Here is a 21,185-nt window from a genome sequence, read left to right as displayed (position 1 = left end):
TGTATTTTTACAGCCAGTTGAAGACTCTAAGTTTCATTAACAAAAGAGAAATTATACTGGAACATCTGATATATCTCTTAAAACAAGGAAAGATACAGCAAGCCCAAACTGATATAAAAGTAAGAGATCATCAGATATTTTTAATTATTAGCTTGATAACACTGAGCCTGTTATCAGTGTTTCTTCATTTGACAAAAGTACATTTACTTTATATTATTATATATTTTATATTAACAAATAATTGTGCTGTGTATTACTATAGTATTGTAAGAATATAAAGTGTAATATATTATAAGTGTAGGTTAAGCCTTGAAAATAAATATGTTTGGCTATAAATACTTTAAATGGTTTGTGTGTATTTGTATGTTAGCACAAAACCATCAAGGGTCACTTGTTTGTAAATGATCCTAATTTAGAACCATTAAAATGAAGAGAAAGCAGCAAGTCAACAGCACTTTCCACCACCTCCTGTTTGACTGAATAGAGAGATTCAATCTCACTTCTGTAACAGACTTGCAACTGTCATGAGTACTCCAATAATATAGTTGGATTTCACCATTTCTTGTATAATGAAAAGTGCAATTTATTTGTTTGTTACAATAATGGGATTCAAATCATTGGGGCTTCGCATTCACTGTTTGGTGCACTATCCAGTAAGTCTTGCCTGACTCATATAAGTGGAAAAGCAATAAACTGAATATTATTACTTTAGGACAGCTGAGTGCTTTTTAGTAACATGTTTAAAATCTTATCATAAGAAACAGTTCATGAGAGTCCAATCTTCATTGTTCAGTATTATATGATAATTAAATGTTTGTATGTAGCTTTTGTTTTGATTAATTAGTAGTGTTTAAATTCTTTTTTATAAAATACTTTCTTAACCTTCTTGTCACGAGCTTTTACTGCGGATGTCATGATGGTTTTTATAGAGTTACATTTAAAGTTTAATTAAACTACTTTTTATCCATGTTATTCCAAATTAGCATAGCATAAAGTCATAGCTACTAATCCATATTTTAATAGTATGCAAGTTTTAATTTTATAAGAACATTAAAACAAATTATGAACTTTCCCTGGTGTGAGAATTGTGACATTTTTTTTCATAGGGATCCCCTCTTCTCTAATTTATTTACCACCCTTCCAAGAAGTAAGAAATTTAAATAAAGTACTCATTATAATTTTAACACTCAGATAAAATGTAACTTTCATCACCTTCAACTTCATTTGGCTACATAGCCATCAAATATGAAATCAGATTTCTCTTGCACACACACCTGTAGCATCCTCTCTTTCAGAATTTAATAACTTCCTCTTATATTTAATACTATATTATTTATAACCAATAGAAAGCCTAAGTTTTATTCTATCAACGGGCATATTATATTTGTTTCTCTACAGAGAACAGTCTATTTTACTGCCAGTTGAAGCTTCATTCAGTTGGGAAGCACGTTGATTAGCTTCGAAGGATTTATGGCTTTTGTTGCATTGTTAGAAAACCAAAAAAAAAAAGTGATAATGATGGGGCATTGTCTACTTTTAGCATGTTGTTATTCTATGATCTTTGGTGCAGTATTTAATTGATTAAAAATTATTTAATGCTCTACTACCATTAATATAGATAAAGGAGGCTCAAGTGTTATTAGCAGTTGCTAGCAAAAAAAAAGGCCCAGGAAGGTATTTGTATTTCTTGTTTTTCATGTGTATTCTTTATTTGTTATTATGACAGGGTTAAGTAAAATAATAAAAAATTTCTTCATGACACATACACTCTAGCAGCTCAGAGTAGCTCTGAGTAGCTTCATGTGTATTCTTTATTTGTTATTATGAAAGTATCTAAAATGTAAAAATAAGAAGACCTTTAGGTTAATTAAAGTTAGATAGGGTAAAGTAAAATAATAAAAAAAATTCTTCATGACAAATGCACTCTAGCAGCTCAGAGTAGCTCGTAGTGTAATTCCATAACATAATTTGAGCTTCATGTTATCTACGTGATTTACAACTTGCAGTGGCATGAATAATAGTTAGACACAATTCAAAGGGCAATAAAACAATAAACTTTAAGTATAAATAGATGCATACTGTTGTGAGTTTAAAACTACTAAGGATAAATGATTGTAGTTTAATGTTACAATAGGAAGTAATTCTAAAAAAAAAATTGGCAGTTTAGACTTGTTTCAAATTTTTATGGTGGTTATGAGGTTGACCAACCTTGTATAGAAATAGGTTAGAGAAAAGAACAAAATTTATAAAATATAAAATTTTGCTGAAAACAAATGTTTGAAATGTATTTAGGAGGCTTTAGGGATCACGAAAACGAAATGTGAGATTTTTGAGTTGAAGGAAACTATTTTTAATCTTAACACAAAACTCACTTTGCAATTGGACTAGTTACAAAATAGACTTGATATATTCACAGACAGATCTTTGTAAAAATACTTCACTGAAACATTTGATGTTTTGTATATAAAAGACTTGTAGTGTTTACTGCCACATTTTGTGAAGGTACACTTACAGTAGTAAAAGTTAGTAGTATTGATATTATTACAAGTACAAAATGGTCATGTGATCACTAAATTTGACTGTCCCTGTTTGGGCTGGGCATTTCTTAGAAACATAATTTTGCTAAACATGAGTTACACTTCTTGTAATGTGTAGAGTTATTAGTTTTTTTTATAACCATTATTGAGCTTAGATGGTTAACAGTACTTATCCATTTGTATTTATTATGTCAGTGTAATTCACAATTGTTAATAGTTGTTTTCTCTTAGTTATTTTCTCAAAATAGCAAGTTTTAGATGAAATTTGCATATAAGCATGGATGAATAATAATTTGCTTCAGGAAGTATGTACATTCTCTACTTTTTCCAGCACTTACTGTCCAGACATAGATGTTACATCAGGAAAAATCAGGTTGTTGACACTACTTTGAAAGCCTACATGGGTCTGCTTGATTATATTGAGTGGGCTCGTCTTGTGAATAATTTTGTAAATAAGGGTAGGTCATATTATTACTTGAACCTGTTTTGTTTAATTAACTTCTTACAAAGTAATTATGGTATTGATTCATTGTTATTTCCTAATCATAAAAACTCCATGATTATTTCTGTCCAATCATCTGATCCTGTTGTCTACAACAAATAGAGAAAACTATTAGCCAGTTAGTTTCTTGTTTTGCATTCTCTTTATTAGCAGCAATTTGATTCCTTACTAAATATATATTTATTAAAAATTGTATTTCTACTTTAAATATGACATTAATTAAACCATTTCAATGATGAAATGGTTGTTCAGAAATATTTGTTTTTGCTTTCTGTTAGATAAGGCAAGTTTAATTTTTCATCACAAATAATTATAGTAGTATTATTTTTTGGTCCATTTAGTTGTTTATTGAAATTGTACATATTGGACCAATCAGCATAACTTAAAACAGTTGCTCTTAATCAAAAAATGAACAAGTTGTTATTGAAGTGATGAAAGTTTTTAACTACTGCATTCTTTTTTATAACAAGATTAACCTGACCATGGGAAATAAAATAAAACTTTACACTTAGTGCATATATATACTGTGTGTGTGTTTGCATGTTTGTGTTTTAAATGTTATGCAGTAAAACCAGTGTAAGGCAGTGAACAAGCATTTACTTAATTATATATAATTTTTGAGCAGAACATTATACTTTCTTCCCTCAAGGGAAGAAGTTTGGGAATAAAGTTATTATACTGTTTATGCTATATTTATTAGAATAAGAACAAACTATACACAAGTACACAAAATCTTAATCAAATTTATTTGAAGAAAGTATCCAATTTCAACTGTTTCCTTTTTTAATGGGCTTTCTTTTGTGGTTAAAAGAGAACGCCAATTCTACAGCCTTTTCATGAAGTTCATTTTTCTCCTTCATTTTTTCATCAATTTAATAGCGTTAATATAACTTAATACTTGAAATGAAGTATGCATTTCTATTTCCTCGCTCTTTTCCATTTTTTTCATTATCTGAATCTCTCACACTGTTACCATCTTGCAATTTTATTATAGATTTTAAATCAGTTTTATCCTGTTTCTGTGAAAACATTCTTGTCAGCATTTACAAAACTTTCTACTTTCTCAGGATCATCTGCATCAATCTTCTAAATCAGAATTTGGATTTCATTAAAATTGTCAAAACAAACAACTTCTCCACAATCTCTGCCATTATCAAGAATAAATCCACAGTTTTGAAAGCTCTTTATCATATGCATTTGATTGAATGACTTAGAAATGTAATTGCATCTAACACATCAATTTTCATGGTCATTTCAGATGCTCTCTTACAGTCGTCCATGTTTGCAATAATATACTGAAGCATCAGTTTTCTGTATTTCAATTTTACACACTGTATAATTCCATTATCTAGTGGCTGTAGAACTGATGTTGTACATGGAGGTAGAAAGACTAAACAACCATTTGAAAGTTGAACTTTTGGGTGACAAGTTGCATTATCTAGGAAAAGTAGAATATTTCTTGTTCCATTCTTTTGTTTAATTTGTTCAAAAATTCTTAGAATATAGCACTTGTCATCCATGCTTTATTATTCACTTTCCATTTCATGGGAAGTTGATTCTTCCTTCAATTTTTGAAACAGCATGGATTTTCACTTTTACTTAGTTTCTCTAGTTTCCATCAGCAAATGCAACCAAACTTACAGTCAGTCATTCTTTCGAATAGCGACTTCTGGAATAATGACGGCAGAAAAAGGAACCGAATATATTTAACCAATACTTACTGTAACAAAATGTTTGAGAATTTATTAATATTTAATTAAAAACATTTTTCTGCCTTACTCAGGTTCTACTCCTACTTATTGATAGATAGGTAGATGAAAGATAGTTTTCTGTCTGCATTACACAGGTTCTGCCACGTAGAGGGCCTTTTATAAGAAAAATCTTAAGATAATGCTGTAAAATTTTGATATTTCCAGCTTGTACAGATTTCTGCTTTATGCAGTTTCTGGCTTAAATAAGTTTTACTGTATTATGTTTCATTTCCTGTTTTTCTTATGCTGCCTGTCTTGGTCATATTGCACTCCATACCACACATTCTTTTGTTATACTTATTAAGAGAATAATAAAACATTTATTTACCAGTCTTTGATCTTTGTTTGTGAAGATTGTTTGTGACTGTGGTTATGTGAACTCTCAAATTACTGGTTTATTTATGTACCATTCATTAGTTGTGGGTTCAACATGTTACACTGTATTGAGTAATCTCATGATTTTGGTAATCTGAACAGCCAGTGAAAAGAACTTAAAGAAATTAAATTAAATCAGCAATATTCTGTGTAAAAATACAAATAAATCCACAGCTGTAATTAATAGGATTATTTGTGTTATTGATGGTTTTCCCTCTTTTGTTCTTAACTGACATGTTATTGAGTACATGTGTTTAACAAAGTTTTGGATAAACCCACAAACAGTATGGTGCATATAGTTTGGGACAGTGTGTTTAAAAATCCAATGTGGGGTCAATAAAAGGTCATATTTGTAATGCTAGAGTTAAGTAATTGATAGTATACTAAATTATTGTGTTACTTAATTTTCTTTCTGTATACTTTTACATGTGACAGATAAAGATGTATAACATTTTGATTAAGTCATTTAACATTATTCTTTTTTTAAGTTATTATCAGTAGCTATTAATTAATAAAGTCTGATATGAATCTTATACTTTTTTATGTACTTGTAAGTAACTTCACCATTGTTAGTAATGTCTGAAAAAAAAAAGATCAATCAGTCTAATTTTGGATAAACTTCAACATCAATGCAGTGTGTACCATTACTTGTGTTAAATGTTTAGGCTTAAAAAGTTGTGTATTTTCTACTTTATACTTTCTCATTTAATTTTCTATAAAAACAGGAAACTTTTTCAAATGGGTAAAAGAAGTAATCATAATACCATGGTGTATAAAATATGACTATCACTGAATAATGTTCATGTCTGAGAATGTTGCACAACTGATTATTAAGACTTATGTTTCTACTGTAGGTGATGAAAATGAGAAATGCCTGCATCAGCAAGCATTAGATTGCCATGCAGAAAAAGCTACTAAAGCTTTCCAAGAAGTTCTTAAAGTACCAGGGCAGTGGGACATTTTTGTTCTTAAGCTTGTGGAGGTGAGACCTTTTGTTTGTGTACATTATCTAAATGGTTTACTTTTTCATATCTCTTGCTGGTACAGCAGTAAGTTTAGGGATTTACAATGCTGAAATCAGGGCTTCGATTCCTCTTAGTGGACTCAGCAGATAGCCGTATGTAGCTTTGCTAAAAAAACAACAAAAACACATACTCCTTCACAGTTGATGGATTCCAAACAGTTAGAGCCTTAGTATGAATTCACAACATTTCTTTAAAAAAAAAAATCAGGTGGATGATAGAACATCTAATGATGGTTTAAATTACAAACACTCAAATTGTTTTTTTTTATTGCTTATTGCTTATATTTCTTTTGTCAACTTACAAAACTTCATTGTTCAAAAGTTTTAGATATATGTTGGGAAAACTCTTTATCTTAACCTTTAACATAGTGCTGTTGGGTCTGTTAACTCTTAAGAAATTTTGATACATATGTAACTTAATTATTTTATAGTAATATTAAAATTATTTTATATTACAGGAAGTCTTTTTTAATGCATTTATGTTTTTTGTTTCTTTAAACAGGCCACAGAATGAAACAGCATGAGTTTATAAAGTAATTAACCCATTGACTGCCAATTCACTGTATCAGATATGGTCCATCTTCTGTATTTGAATGTGAGGGTATCATATGCATCATACAACTTTCAAAAATTTGGGCACGCTTAGAGCAGCTGCAGTCAATGGGTTAAAGATCAAAGAAATGAAATAAAAACTATAAAGATATTTGTGTTATAAATTATAAGCATTTTTGGCACTTAATAAATAAGGATAGTCACAGTACATTTCACTATGACCATTACAGTAAGTAGTCCAACACTCATGATGATAAGTATAGTCTAATAATCAATTCACTTCAACAAAAATTACAAATTACTATTGTATGAAGTGGTCCATAATTATGTGGTCCTTAGTTGGAAAAATATTAGGAATTACTGATTTCATATCCTCTTACTCTCTGTCAAAAGTACTGAAAATCAGGTTTAAGGACCTCGGTTTATTTTTTACTTGAATAGTTGATCACCAGTACACTGGGTTTTTAGTCTACTAGTAGCTGTTACTCAGCAGGTAACTAGATTAAGATAGATATTCATTTGACAAACATTATTACAATCAAGATGCTATCTATGATGGTGTAATTATCCTTTCTAATTATGTTTGTCACTCTGAGGCAATCTGAATAGTCATCACTTAATGTATATAAAATAACTGAGTCACTGTGACATGGCTTTTTTTGGACAACTTTCTGTAAGATAAATTATTGCAAATTTAACTTGAATCCCTTTTACTTTCTGAACAAGAATACCAAGTAGTTCATTTGTCATAAATGTGAAGAACTAATGCAATCTTGGTTTGAAGCAGTGTTGAGATCAGCCATATTGATTTCTCTAGCATTTAAGTTTTAAGATGCATGTAACTAGACTTTTTTTATTAGGTGTCAAAATAAGACTGTTACTTAGAAATTAATATTTCGTTTTTGATTACATTTGTACATTGAGAAAAAACTTCAAATAATAAATATATTTCTTCCTTTTAAAGCTTACTTCAATTTCATTTTGTGATATTTTCTTCTAGTTCTTTTGTGGTGTTTGATATGGCTAGCATACAGAACATGACATTTTTCTTCACTGAGTTGTGCAAAACCTTATTTGTAAAGAGCTTTATTTTTAACTTGCTGTTATATTTCAGATGCTAGAGTATGATAACAGAATAGATGATGCTCTATCAGATCTTGAAATATATGTCACCAACAACCCAACACATCTTCATAGTCACATCTACTTGTATGAATATTTAAAAAAACATGGTAGAGATCCAGATAAACAATTGGAGTGTTTAAAGGTAGGACCATTTAGAATTTTTCTCCATATGTGTGTAAGTATGTGCTCTCTCTCAATAGTCAAGTAAAATAAATTAAAACAAAATAAAAGGAAAAACTGTGTTAAAAATAGCATATCAAACCTGTGACTAATAATGTTTTCTAATAAAGAAAAACAAACTTGAATAAAAAAAATAAATGCTGCACAAAATAAAAGGATCCCCAATGTACAGGCTATAATTTGGGATATAAAATGTGCTTCATGTTTTGGAAGTGAGTGTTGAAGTAGGACCCACATTACAGTGGGGATACACTGTCAGTCATTTTTCATCTCCATTCGTCAGTCTCACATGAAGAAATTTATAAATATTAATAGTAATAAAATAATGAAAAGAAATTATAGATTTGTTTATTTCTATTAAAAGGTTATTTCAGCAACTGCCTTTTAGGTCAAAATGTTTACTGCCTTCTCACAAATAGCTGCAAAAAGCTAAAGGTAGCAAGAGTTGAAATGTTGTTGGTCATAGTTCTTAACTTCTAATCTCTAATTTGATCTCTCATAACTGTTGTGTAGTGTGACATTTGTGTTTGAATCATATTTTATAGATGGAATATTGCCAATGCTTTTCGTTAATATGACTGCAGACATGTTTCATTATGATGTAATGAATAATGATGAGGATTGATGGTGGACAGATTTTCTTTTTTTTATGGTTATGATCTCATAAGTAACATACAATTTTGATTTTAATAGATATACATATAAATAAATACCTGTAGTCCTACCAGTTACATTAACTATCAATAAGTGATTAAATTAGCATTATAAAACAATAATAAACTTAATGTAAAACAAGCATTACAACAGGGCTAAATTTGGACAGTTAGTTTCCATTATCAGTCTTAGTTCTCAGTAGTATTAGGTCAAAATAGATAATGTTTGTGGTTATAAGATCCAAATGCATTGTGTATATTTCATCTATCAGACAAGATCCAGATACTGATGTTAAACTAGCCAGCAACTATTGAAAATCAGTTAAGAAGTTGAGACATTATCTGTACAAGCATTCAACTCTTAACCCTTCTTTACAAAATTAATTGTCTTACAAGAACTTGTGACAGCACAGAGCTAAACAGCACTAACTTGTTAACATTAATTGGCAGGTATTTGTTTTTTATGTAAATAACTAAGAAATCTGTTTTAATTTATGTAATCAATAAGAAAAAACTTTTAGGGTTAAAAAAATAATAATAGTACATGGACTTGTTCTTATATGAAACAATTTCTAAGTAAAAACTAAAAACATTTTGTGAGTCAGCTGTATATAATACACTATAATACTCTTTATTATAAATTGTTTTGCACACTGGGCCTCAAATGTTCTTACCTGGTCTTCTACCTCTGCAGGAGAATATCATAATTATTTTTACAGTTTAGATACTAATATGACTTTGATTTATTAACTTTAGTGCAGTTTTTTTCACTGTTGTACATTTGTGTCTTCAGTAAATGTTAGACTTTTGTTTGTTGTTATTTTTACAAGAATCATGGGATACACACACACACACACACACACACACACATTTATACATTTAATTTCAAAATGAATGTTTATTTTTATGAATTCCATTTGTATTAATTGTTTCTTTTTCTCGTCTTTATTTCCCATATCTTAAAGAATATAGAAAGAATTTCTCCATCAGACCCAAGAGTTCTTGAGCTTGTTGATATATTAGAATCCACAGGTGTGTACGTTAATTTTATTATTGGTTTTAATTTCTTGAACATCTACAAAAGATGGCTATGATATTTGTGAAGTTTTGTAAGTAATATAGCATAGTTCTCAAAATTATTTTCCTAAAGATATTGATATATTGAAATACAGGTTAAAATATTGAAGCTAGGTAAATACAAGTACATGGAACAAAAACTATTTTTTATTATTATTCATATATATATGTAATAAATAAATGTTCTTGCAGATATTGTATGCATTATGATTACTTATAAACTCATTAAGTATTACACAGATTCAATAAATTTAAATTACAAATAATATCAAATTATATTTTTTGTTTGTAAAATTTTAGTTGAATAGTATTTTGTTTTCAAATCTTGAAACCCAAGAGTAGAAGGTAACAATCCAAATCTGATACCTTATTGACGAAAATGATACATTAAGCAGCAATTTTATCTTGAGATTCAAAGTTTCAGGATTATTTTCTACTGTAAAAATTTTATCATCAGTCAAAATTTCATGTCAAGTAAAACATTTGTTAAAGTTATGTAAATAGCACAATCATGGCAAATAATGTGATGTAAATTTCAAACACAGTATTTCTCTCACACAAAATGCAAAATGTGCAAAAACAGATTTATGGACAATGTTTAGGAATGTAAGAAAGGAATCAGGGAGAAAAATACTGCCTTGAGAAACTCTTTGAACTTTAAGACATCATATTTTGAATAAACTAAACTCTCAAACCCCGAAGAGTTCTCTCACACTGGCCTTAAGTTCATACTACATGTTTGACACAGCAACACTAACTTCCATAAATGTTATGACATCTGTCATGAAATAATCACCACTGCGAGCTATAAACTAACAAAATGGATCATTCATAGTTAATTACACAGATTTGAACCTTGAATCATCATTGTGTTCATGAAAAGTAACATAATGCATCATACTGAAAAGTGGAGGTTCATGTCTGATCTTCTGACAATACTCGTATGAACCTAACAGTAGGAGACTGCAGTACCAGACCTCCTCCTCCATCTAGGATTTACAATCTGCATTCCATATTATAGCTACCAACCTTATACTGCTAACATTGAGCAAATTAACAAAATCATTGACAGAAGCTCCTGTATAGACCTTGATTTTGCTAACCTTATCTTCAATATCATCTCTACCTCGTATATGCCAATCTCGCAGTCACTTCATTTTAATGTTTCCATAAGTTCGTGACTGACACAAAAACCAGACACATGATAATATAGTGTATGGTAATAATTGTACTCTACTCTGAACAGTGCAAAGTCTTCACAAGCAGATACATTAACCAATGTGACAAAGAGGAGAAACTCAAGCTGAGCAAGCTATACCTGAGCTACAATTATATATGGATATGGAAACCACCTTTAGCTTAAAAGAGGTACATGGAGTCATGTATATATCTAAAGATGAAACTACAGGTCCATCTGGTGTAAGAATCTCGCCTTTCATGTGGAGTGAACATCTGGTGCTACTTGGGTGTGTAAAAATCAGCATAAACAAAGGGTGAAGCATAAAAAGCCTATGAGTGCTTATTAAAAAACATGGTGGACAATCATGTTTCATAATAGCTACAGACTGTTCTGAAACTAAAGACAATGGCAGAGAGCTTGTTGGACATTCAACATTTTACAGAGTAACAACATTCTACGTACTACTGGTAGAGAATTAAAGCTTCCCACAAGCAATATAAGGATAAAGCAAGCTTTTCTCTAGATTGTTGACAACAACAAACTAAGTAGACAATGCCACCAACAGTTTATGACTGACTCGCAAGTATTACTGCATAAAATTCAGTATGTTTTGGTCGCCAAAGCAATTTCATGGTAAGACCATCACCTGAATATATGTGGCAGGCCATGTAGGAGTAAAGCCAAATGATGAAACTGACAACCTCACAAGTGAAGCCACTTTATCAAATCTTGAACAACTCTACTAGCAGAATAGTGACCACATTTGTGTTAGTAAAGTAAAAGAAACAAACATGGAAAGTCTTCATCAATATTCATATTGAATGGTCCTGCTGAAAAACAAGGTAACATATGAAGCAGCTAGGAAAAACAAAAATGGGGAATACTAGAATAGTATATAGCTTGGATACCACTTATAACATCAGTAAAATAACTTTTTTTTTCTGCCTCCTGTAAGACAGACATTCTTCACATGGCACGCAGTGGTGGAGCACTTTTTGTCTCGGCTCGTGATGTTATCACCTAGTACTAAACTCGTATACGTGTTTTAGTCCCCATAGCAATGGCACAAAGCAAAGCAATTGCATGGTAAGCATATATAAGCTTCTTAACTAAAATTGAAGCCAGAATATGTATAGTAAAAACTCCTGGGAATTAAATTCCTTTTAAACCTGTTAGCATGAAAATATTCCATGGAATATGTTAAGATTGTGAGATTATTCAGTAAAGTGTAATGCTTAAAAACTAGATTTTGAAGTCTTACAGCAGCAAGTAATATCAGTATTAAGTAATAAGAATTATATAATTGTACCTTTTGTCAAAGTAAGATTTCAGAGTTGAGTATTCTCTGCATAACTGGACCACTAATTACTTTTGAGCATCCTGAAATCACATTAGGTCATCTGTACAATAAACAATGGTTGAAATATTTCAATAAAATTGTGTAGTGATTGTCTCAGATTTTAAAAAATTTTATAATTAGCAAAAACAAATGTCTGTCAGGAGAGTTTTTCAACTGATGCTTGTTCAGTTATATTAATTTCACACTTATAATACACCAGAACATTTTAGTTGGTATTAAAAGTTTTAGTCATAACCACAATAACCTAATTTTCTTTGTTTTTTCTCCTCAACAGTAGTGCAAGTATTAATAGATCAGAAATAATGAAAATATGGCTGATTTTAAAATTACTGCAATATTTTACATGCTAGATCAATAGTTTATTTTGAACTTCAGCTATTAACAGATTAGGCCACATTTTGTCTTGAATAACAGCCATGATACACCATAGAATCTACAATGTGTTAGGAATTTTTCTTTTCTCCCATTAATCAGTAATACTGTGTGCAATTCATGGAGCAAGGTAGCAGGGTTCCTACATGTACTAACAAGCCTGAAAAGTTTAAAAGTTAATTTTCAAGTTTAGAAAAGTTAAGATAAATGGAAACAAAAAAAATAATAAATGTTCTGGAAAGTCAAGGGGAAAAACCTGACTTTATGAAATGCATTACCTAATTTAATAATCATCATTTCATTGAATAAGTATATTAAAATGTTGTAATTAAATAGAATTTAAAAAAAACAACAGCAAAGGTATGAGGTTGGGGTAGATATATGGCTCTAAGTTGTTATAAAAATTTCAGAAATGTTCTGGGAAATTCTTTGTAACTAGGTCTGGGAATCCTGGGTAGGCTGAGGTTAGTTCATTCCATAGATGCTCAATTGGATTGAGAGCTGGGGATGGCCATGGAAAATGTTCAGTGCCCATTATGTTCCTTAAACTATGCACACAGAATTTTGGCATTATTGTTTGAGAAATATTTATCTATTTGTACACATGAAGCATTGCTGGATGCACTTGATTAGAAGCAATTCAGAGGTTAGTTTCAGCATTCATTCTTTAGCTTAGCTCAGGCCTAAATCTGAAAGAGTACATACCTTCCAATAAAGTGGATAGCCAATGTATATTACAAGTTTATAAAGAATCTTAAGTTATTCATTTTTCTATCTTGGTTTTCTTTTTCAGAAATTTCTCAGTAAAAGTAATAGAAATCTAATTTGTGGGCAGTGAGTAAATGAAGTAATTTTTGTTCTGCAACTTTCAGCAGATAATGGAATTGAAAAATGTATACGGTTGCTGTTTACCTACGTAGACCAGTATCCCAATAAAACATCTCTTAATGCATGGGAAAAGTTAGCTTCCCTTGTAGCTGGTGTTTACAAAAGGTCAGTCTAAGACAATTTTAACTTTCTTTTCAGTCATTTGGTCTTTCTTGAAAATTTATTGTATTCATTTTAACATTTTAATGATTTTGTTTTTAAAATGAAAATCATTTGACTTTTGTATTACTTTTGGCTTGTTTAAATACGGCTGCTGTAACTTTAGTTATTGATGGTCTGTACAGTTATGTTTCATATTTAAAAAATACAACATTTTTTTTTTTTGTTAGCAATGTAACAAAATATTTTCCAAGGGATACAGTCTTCACACATATATCTTAAAAGGTGCATATCCATCACATGATTGATTCTTCTTCTCAAAATTGTATCTAAGTAAGCATTTTATGAACATGGTTTCTAAAAGTTAATTACAATATAATAACAATGTATGTGTGAAGAATGACGACCTGTATTTTAGTATTTCACAAGAACATTTTCTATGCGTGTTTTGACTTTGTATGTTTTAAAGTTTATACCCACATTTGTTCCATGATAAATCTTTATGGATTGACATACATGAAGTAACAGAATCTCAAAGACATATTCTTTCTTGGTCAATGGTACGACCCTGCAATTTACTAATTGTGATGGTAAAGGCAGTTCAGTATGAATTTTGGGGTCTTCTCTTTGGACTGTCTTCCTGATTTTGGCTCTGAGATCCTGCTGAGCTGAAGAATTAGGCTTTAATTTGGGCATTTTCAAAATTAAAATGTGCTTTGAGTAAATCATACAGTGTAGCCAAGGGTTCTGATTGGACAAAATTTGGTAATATCTCTTTGACAACAAAGCAAATTTTGGCTAATGGTTATAGGTTTTGTACACCAGCAGTAGCATCCATGGTACACACATGTACCCAATTTGATTTTATTACTCACTGCTTGTCTTTACCAGTATACACTTAAATCTAAATTTATGACATTAAAGAAAGGCATTATCTGTGTTATTTATATATGGCTGGAAGAATTTTAAAAAGACAAATTTGTTTGTCTCATCAAAAAGCACCATTGTTTGGTGTAAGTCTTTTGTCAGTTAGTACCCCAATGACTAGGATATCAGCATGATAGACAGCTTTTCATCTTTACCAGGTAGATAAATATTTATTCTCTCAGTTTTAGGAAAAAACTGCTGTATTCTCTGAGAATCTGAAGTTGCCATAGCTTATGACCTTATACAAGAAAATTTATTTAAAATAAATATAATATGATAATGTTACAATAATTTGAGGAACATTAATTACATGTTACATTCCTTCTTATTGTAATTATAGAACATTTTTAAAACAAATTTTTTTTAAGTTATTGTAACTGTTTGTTTGTTTTGTAAATTATTTTTAAATGCATTAGCTGTACATTATATTTTGATAACCTGTGAAACAGTTATGGTTCTTTAAAATAATTACTGATGTTTTTGTATTAATATACATATACTAAGGCATATTGTTTCTTTTTATCCCAAGACCAACAGTGTCAAGGTTAAACCTTTTAAGCAGATCTTGGGAGAGTAGGTCTTCCTACTGGCCAGCATATCATTTCAGTTCTAGCTCTCTACATTTGGAGAAGAAAAGTGACATAAAATTAGCTTTGAACAAAGCTAAAGTACTAGCCCTTCTGTCAACAGAACAAACAAGTACGTTTCAATTTGTTTTTTTTAATCAGAAAAAACCCTAAGCTTCAGATCTTGTGTGTGTAGGTAATCAAGTCATGTTACTAATATATAATATTCAGGTCTTGCATTTCACTGGTGCACATAAGTGCCTATAAAATGGTTTTTGTAAGAGTGTATTAGATCTCCCATCAAGTCTGTCTTGATGCTTGCTGATTGCACAATACAAGCTCACAGATAACCTTATGCAACCTTGTTGGTTGATATGACTCAGGCACTTTTAATTTTATTTGGCTTAAAGTAGCAATGTTTTTTAACTATATTGTTGTATTATGTAGACATCTGATAGTTTTAACAGAAATTAAGCCAATGTGCTAAAAATGTAAATTAAAAAGGTATTAATTATTAGTAAATTCAGAATAGCAAAGGAGCTTTAACAACTTTGATCATGACCTAACTTGCATTTGATTCACTACTTTAATTTCCTGCATGAGACAAAGCTACAAGTTTGTCATATTGATAAGAGATCATACATAGTTCAGTACAACATGTTTCAGTTTAGCCAGTGAAAATGTTTTGTTTTCACCATTCTGCAAATGGAGTCTTTGTAGACAAATTAGATTTTTGTCTTCAAAGAACATCTTAGGAAGAAGCATTGTAACAAACAATTTAGTACAGTAAACTCTCATTGTTTCGAAGTCGCTAGAACCGAATATATCACATGTATCGAAGTTGTTGACTGGTCCGGCCAACTGTCCATATAAATACATAGTAACAAAAGCCCCTTGAACCGAACTGCATGTATCGAAGTGTCGGCTTGTAACGATGTATAATTATAGTCCCTAGGGTGTGAAAAGCATCAATATTACATCCTTTGTATCGAACCAGGTACGAAGATATTTATTTTTCTCTTCTTCCCTAAATTAATTGTCACTGCTGCCGACCACCCGCTACGCCGCTAGCAAGTGCAATTAGTCAGTCTCCACGCAACAATGTGTGGTGCCACCATCAAAATCTTACACTTGAGAAATAGCGGACTGCAGATGGGGTAGTAGATTAGCCTAGCAATGTTTTTACAACAATTATGGTCAATAACACTTTAAACCCCTGCCCGCCCTCCCAGCAAAAATTAGCTTAGATATAAAATTTTCAGATTATGGTTTGAGTTGATTATGCCTGGGCAGCCTGCATGCTGTGGCCTATAAAAGGCTAATCACAGTCAAATTAAACAGATCATTAATCATTGATCATGGCAAAGCGCAAGCTTGTATCGATAGAAACTAAAATTGCAGCAATAGAAGAAGTTGAAAAAAAAGTTAAAACAAAAACAGAAATAGCAAAAGCATTTGATGTGCCTCTGAACACTTTGTCAACATGGTTGAAAAATAAAGAGGCCATAGTGTCTTCTCGAGACAACTTTTGTCCCAATAGAAAACGCATGCGAACTGCAAAACATTCTGACCTAGAAGCGGCATTGCTTCTGTGGTTCAAAAATGCTAGATCAGAGAATGTTCCTATCTCTGGGCCTGTTATGCAAGCAAAGGGAAAAAAAACTTGCTGATCAAATGGGAATCACTGACTTTTGCATGAGTGATGGGTGGTTAACCCGATTCAAAAAAAGACACGACATTCAATTTCGTACGATCTGTGATGAGTCTGGTAGTGTAGAACCAGAGCAAACAAACCAGTGGACATCAACAACACTGCCACGCCTGCTAGAAAACTACAGCCCACGGGATGTCTTCAACGCAGATGAGTCTGGTTTATTCTTTAAACTTCTGCCAGACAAGTCTCTTGTTATCAAGGGAGACTCCTGTCATGGCAGGAAGCGAGCGAAGGAGCGGCTGTCTGTTTTGGAATGCGCCAATATGGATGGCACCAAAAAGCTTCCTTTACTTATCATAGGTGAGTGTCAAAAGCAGGTAAAAATATTTTCCTGTATTTTCTATAGAAGTTGTTATTTTATGATTTTCTTCAGATTATTGACATGTAAATGTTTCATTTTTAATTTCAAGACATTAACCATGTACATTTTCTTTCTTTTTTTTTAGGAAAGGCAGCAAAACTGCGTTGCTTCAAAGACGTCAAAACCCTGCCAACACCATACAAAGCCAACAAGCGAGCTTGGATGACATCAGATCTATTCACCGAGCGGCTGAGAGAACTTGACCGAAAGTTTGTGCTGCAGAAAAGAAAAGTCCTTATGATAATTGACAACTGCCCCACCCACTTCAACCCCACTGGACTTAAGGCCATCAAGCTGGTGTTCCTGCCTCTCAATACCACAAGCAAGACACAGTCCATGGACCAAGGCATCATCGCCAATCTAAAACATCATTACTGCACCCTCTTGCTACAGCGTCTTATTGATTCAATAGACAATAAGAGTGTTTTCACTGTGACTGTGCTTGAAGCCATGTGACTGCTACGCTCTGCCTGGTCATTGGTAAAGCAATCAACCATAGCCGATTGCTTCAGAACTTGTGGCTTCTCCTCTCCAGAGCCAGCAAAAAACAGTGAGGACCCCGAGGATGACATACCATTGACCCAGCTCTTGACATGGCTGAATGACAATGGGTTTACGGTGGATGGCACAGCAGAGGACTACGAGACTGCTGATAATGATCTGATCACTAGTGGGCCCCTGACAGACAGTGATATTGTGGCCATGGTGCAAAATAAACAGACACCAGAAAATGACAGTGAAAGTGAAGATGACGACAATGAGGAACCCCCCCATCCCAACACATTCTGCAGCTCGTGAGATGTGCCTGCAACTTCAGAGATATCTTGAACACCAGGCTAACATGGACAGTTTATCTCTCAATTAAACATGATGGAGCGTTTGTGACCAAGTGCCAGAGGGACAGCAGTTCGCAAAAAAGCATTGTGCAATATTTCAAGTGACTCCAGTTAGATGTTCTTGCTGGTGTTTGTATCCTGTACATTATAATTACATATGTCTATATTATGAATGTTTTTTTTTTTTTACAAGTACTGTTAATTGTCCTTTTGAATTTCATTAAATGTGTTTTAAGTGTTTACACACGTGTGACTTCTGAGTCTTTAATCCAATTACCGGTACTGCAACACCCATCAGTTATAGGGCCTACCATTACCAGACTTGGCTAGTGAATGAAAAAAAAATCCTTTTTAACAAACTTCTTTTGTAACGAACAATTCTCTTTGGTCCCTACGACTTCGTTACAACGAGAGTTTACTGTACAAGATTTGTGCTAAATACAGTGAGAATATCTTAAAAGAAGTGGGGGTGCAGTCAGTAAAACATAAATAAACATACATATGTGTGTGTGTGTGTGTGTATTATAGTGAAATTAGATAAATACTTTTAAATGAAGTTAAATAAGAAAACAAAATCATGAGGAAGGACTGCATTAGAAACAGCAAATCCCAACCTCTGATTAATTATTACAATATATTTTTTTTAAAAACAAAACAAAAACACATTGAAATTTAAAAAAATTAAACAAAATACACTGCTTTTTTTTTTTAATCCTACGGTACAAGCTACAATGTGGGATTATGAAATGTATCCTAGGTTTTGGAGGTGACTGAAAAGTAGGACCCACATTGCAGTGGGGATACACCATCTATCATTCTTAACCTCCAACTTGCTAGTCTCACATAAGAAATAGACATAATTGGACTAGAAATTAGGAGAATGAGATGCGAGTGCTCAAGCCCACAATGTCTCGCATCATTATGGTTATAATAAATAAATAAATATATATACTACACTGAATTCATAATTAACCACTCGATTATTCTCCCTTTAATTCAAGAACATACTAAATTTTTTTAGGTATGTATATATCTTATTCCATTTTTGTACTCTGTACCAAAATTTATAACGATATTCCTCTATTATTTGTCATTACTTGTATAACCTGTATGACTAATTACCTACTTTTAGAGTTTTTATATTATAATACCACCTTTGATTCAAATGTAAACCCAAATATTGCTTGTATATATTTTTGTTTGAATGCAAATTGCAGACATCTTCACAAACAGAGGCCCCAAAACATTTATTAATGTCTTGGACATGCTCAGCAATTTAATTATTTATCTTGCACTAAAATTATTATTGATTTTACATGCATTTATAAGTTATTGGCCCAGGCCTAACTTGATGGTATGCACTTTTACTGACTTTCAAGTTACTTGTGAACTTTGTCTAGTTATTTGTTAACAGTGTGTCAGTTGAGTATATACTAAAGCAAATTTGGAACTTATTTTGTGGCCTCTATTATTTAAATGTAATTGTTTTTATTTTGCATACAGTATTATTTGTTCATTTATTTTTTATAAATTGGTACTGCAGACATATAGGTAAATGTCTATAACTCACTAGGATTATCTTTTAAATAAATTCTACTGTCCATTTATTTCATTCGTAAAATCTTATTGCTGTTATCATTCAGTTGTTTTATTACAGTGTATATTCTGCAAAATTTGTTTGTACACTTGTACTTTTAAGACATTAAAACATACTTGGAGATGATGAGAACTCACTCTTTAGCACCAGTGGCATTGGTATTGATGGTTCTTCTGTTTTCAGCATCCCTTTTCAATCAGATAAATATATATCTGTACACACTACATTATAGTGTTGCACAGGAAGTTCCTTAAAACAGCTTGCTTGTTGTAGATGTACAGCCTCTGTTGGCATTTAAAAGTATTATAAATGCAAAAGAAGTACAACTGACTTAAAATTTTGACAATGCCAAAACAGCAAAGGAATTTATGTTATATGTTGTTAGAAGAGCCATTTGTAACAAAGTAGTAGTGAGTTTATTTTCAGTATTGCTCTTACATTGCTTAGTATTAAAAGTCAGGCACAGAAAGGTGGATCTGAAAGAACTGGCTTCATTAGAACAGTCAAGCAAGGTAGATCAGTTTACTTTTGTTGCCTTACCTTGAGAGCTTTGGTGATGGAGATGAAAATTATATAAAGAGGAGCACTGACGATGTATTAATAGGTGATGAAAGGTTTCAATTCCAGCAAAGAAGTAAGCTTACTTGAAGTTTACAATGAACTGCTAACAAAACTGAAAAATGACAACCACTTTTAGCTTCAAGGCATTTGCTACATTTCCCATCGAGAGACAGTGCATCTAAATCATTTGCCAATGTGAAAGACTTCATTAAAACTGTATATTACTTATTCAAACAATCTGGAAATTTCAAAAGACATTTTGAGACAATTGCCAGTGCATTTGACTTGCAGCATTTTAATCTTCCCAGCGTGCAAAGTACACAGTTTGGTGCACATACAAGATGTGGAGTAAAACACTGGCTGAGTAACTAGGTAATCCTTGCTTACCAACAGATGACCATATACCCACTAACTTAGTTTAAAATATGCAACATTTGAGAGCCTTTCATTAAAACAAATTACTTTTTGCAATTTGTGTAAAAGAAACAAATATTAGAAGTGCTTTGGAGAAGTTTATGGCAAAAAGGAGGAAAAAAGAAATTTGATACAAATCTTTCTAACATGGCTATGAAATGTACAGCCAAGAAATGGATGTCAGACATGTACAATGAAATTTATTGTGTTGAGTTTGAAGATTTTTAATAAGTATGGAGATTATGAAGAGGATGATACTGATTCCAGCATATCTTTGTAGATCAAGTGATGAGTTTGAAACAGATGAGGTTCTTTATCAAAGACTTATTGCACAGGAATTAGTTGATGTTGACATTACTGATGGAGATGATTTACCAGTACGCAATGTGCTCCATTAGCTAACAGTTAAATATAAACCACAAAAGATCTTAGTACTTACAAATTATTATGTGCATAAGTACATGTACTTCAAATTAACTGTTTTTATAAGGTGATATTTATGTAAATTTGTGACTTTTAATTTTTAACAAATAG

The 21,185-nt window shown here is 31.7% G+C and overlaps 1 protein-coding gene across 7 annotated transcripts in view; it reads left to right on the top strand.

Annotated features, from left to right (window-relative positions):
• Nucleotides 1–21,185, top strand: part of LOC143225621 (uncharacterized) — a 50,331-nt gene that overhangs the window by 22,750 nt on the left and 6,396 nt on the right. For 5 of the 7 annotated variants that reach the window (XM_076455381.1, XM_076455387.1, XM_076455383.1 and 2 more), the window contains 7 exons: nt 14–119; nt 2,869–2,995; nt 6,020–6,147; nt 7,856–8,008; nt 9,665–9,731; nt 13,561–13,681; nt 15,132–15,301. In XM_076455381.1, coding sequence (XP_076311496.1) covers nt 14–119; nt 2,869–2,995; nt 6,020–6,147; nt 7,856–8,008; nt 9,665–9,731; nt 13,561–13,681; nt 15,132–15,301 — 872 coding nt within the window. The remainder of the gene's footprint in view (nt 1–13; nt 120–2,868; nt 2,996–6,019; nt 6,148–7,855; nt 8,009–9,664; nt 9,732–13,560; nt 13,682–15,131; nt 15,302–21,185) is intronic. The other 2 variants (XM_076455382.1, XM_076455386.1) reach the window with 1 other exon arrangement.

This window comes from Tachypleus tridentatus, chromosome 9 (genome assembly GCF_004210375.1).
Source record: "Tachypleus tridentatus isolate NWPU-2018 chromosome 9, ASM421037v1, whole genome shotgun sequence".
NCBI classification, from domain to species: domain Eukaryota; kingdom Metazoa; phylum Arthropoda; class Merostomata; order Xiphosura; family Limulidae; genus Tachypleus; species Tachypleus tridentatus.
The sequence above is the reverse complement of the archived record's forward strand: the minus strand, read 5'-3'. Positions and strand labels throughout refer to the sequence as shown.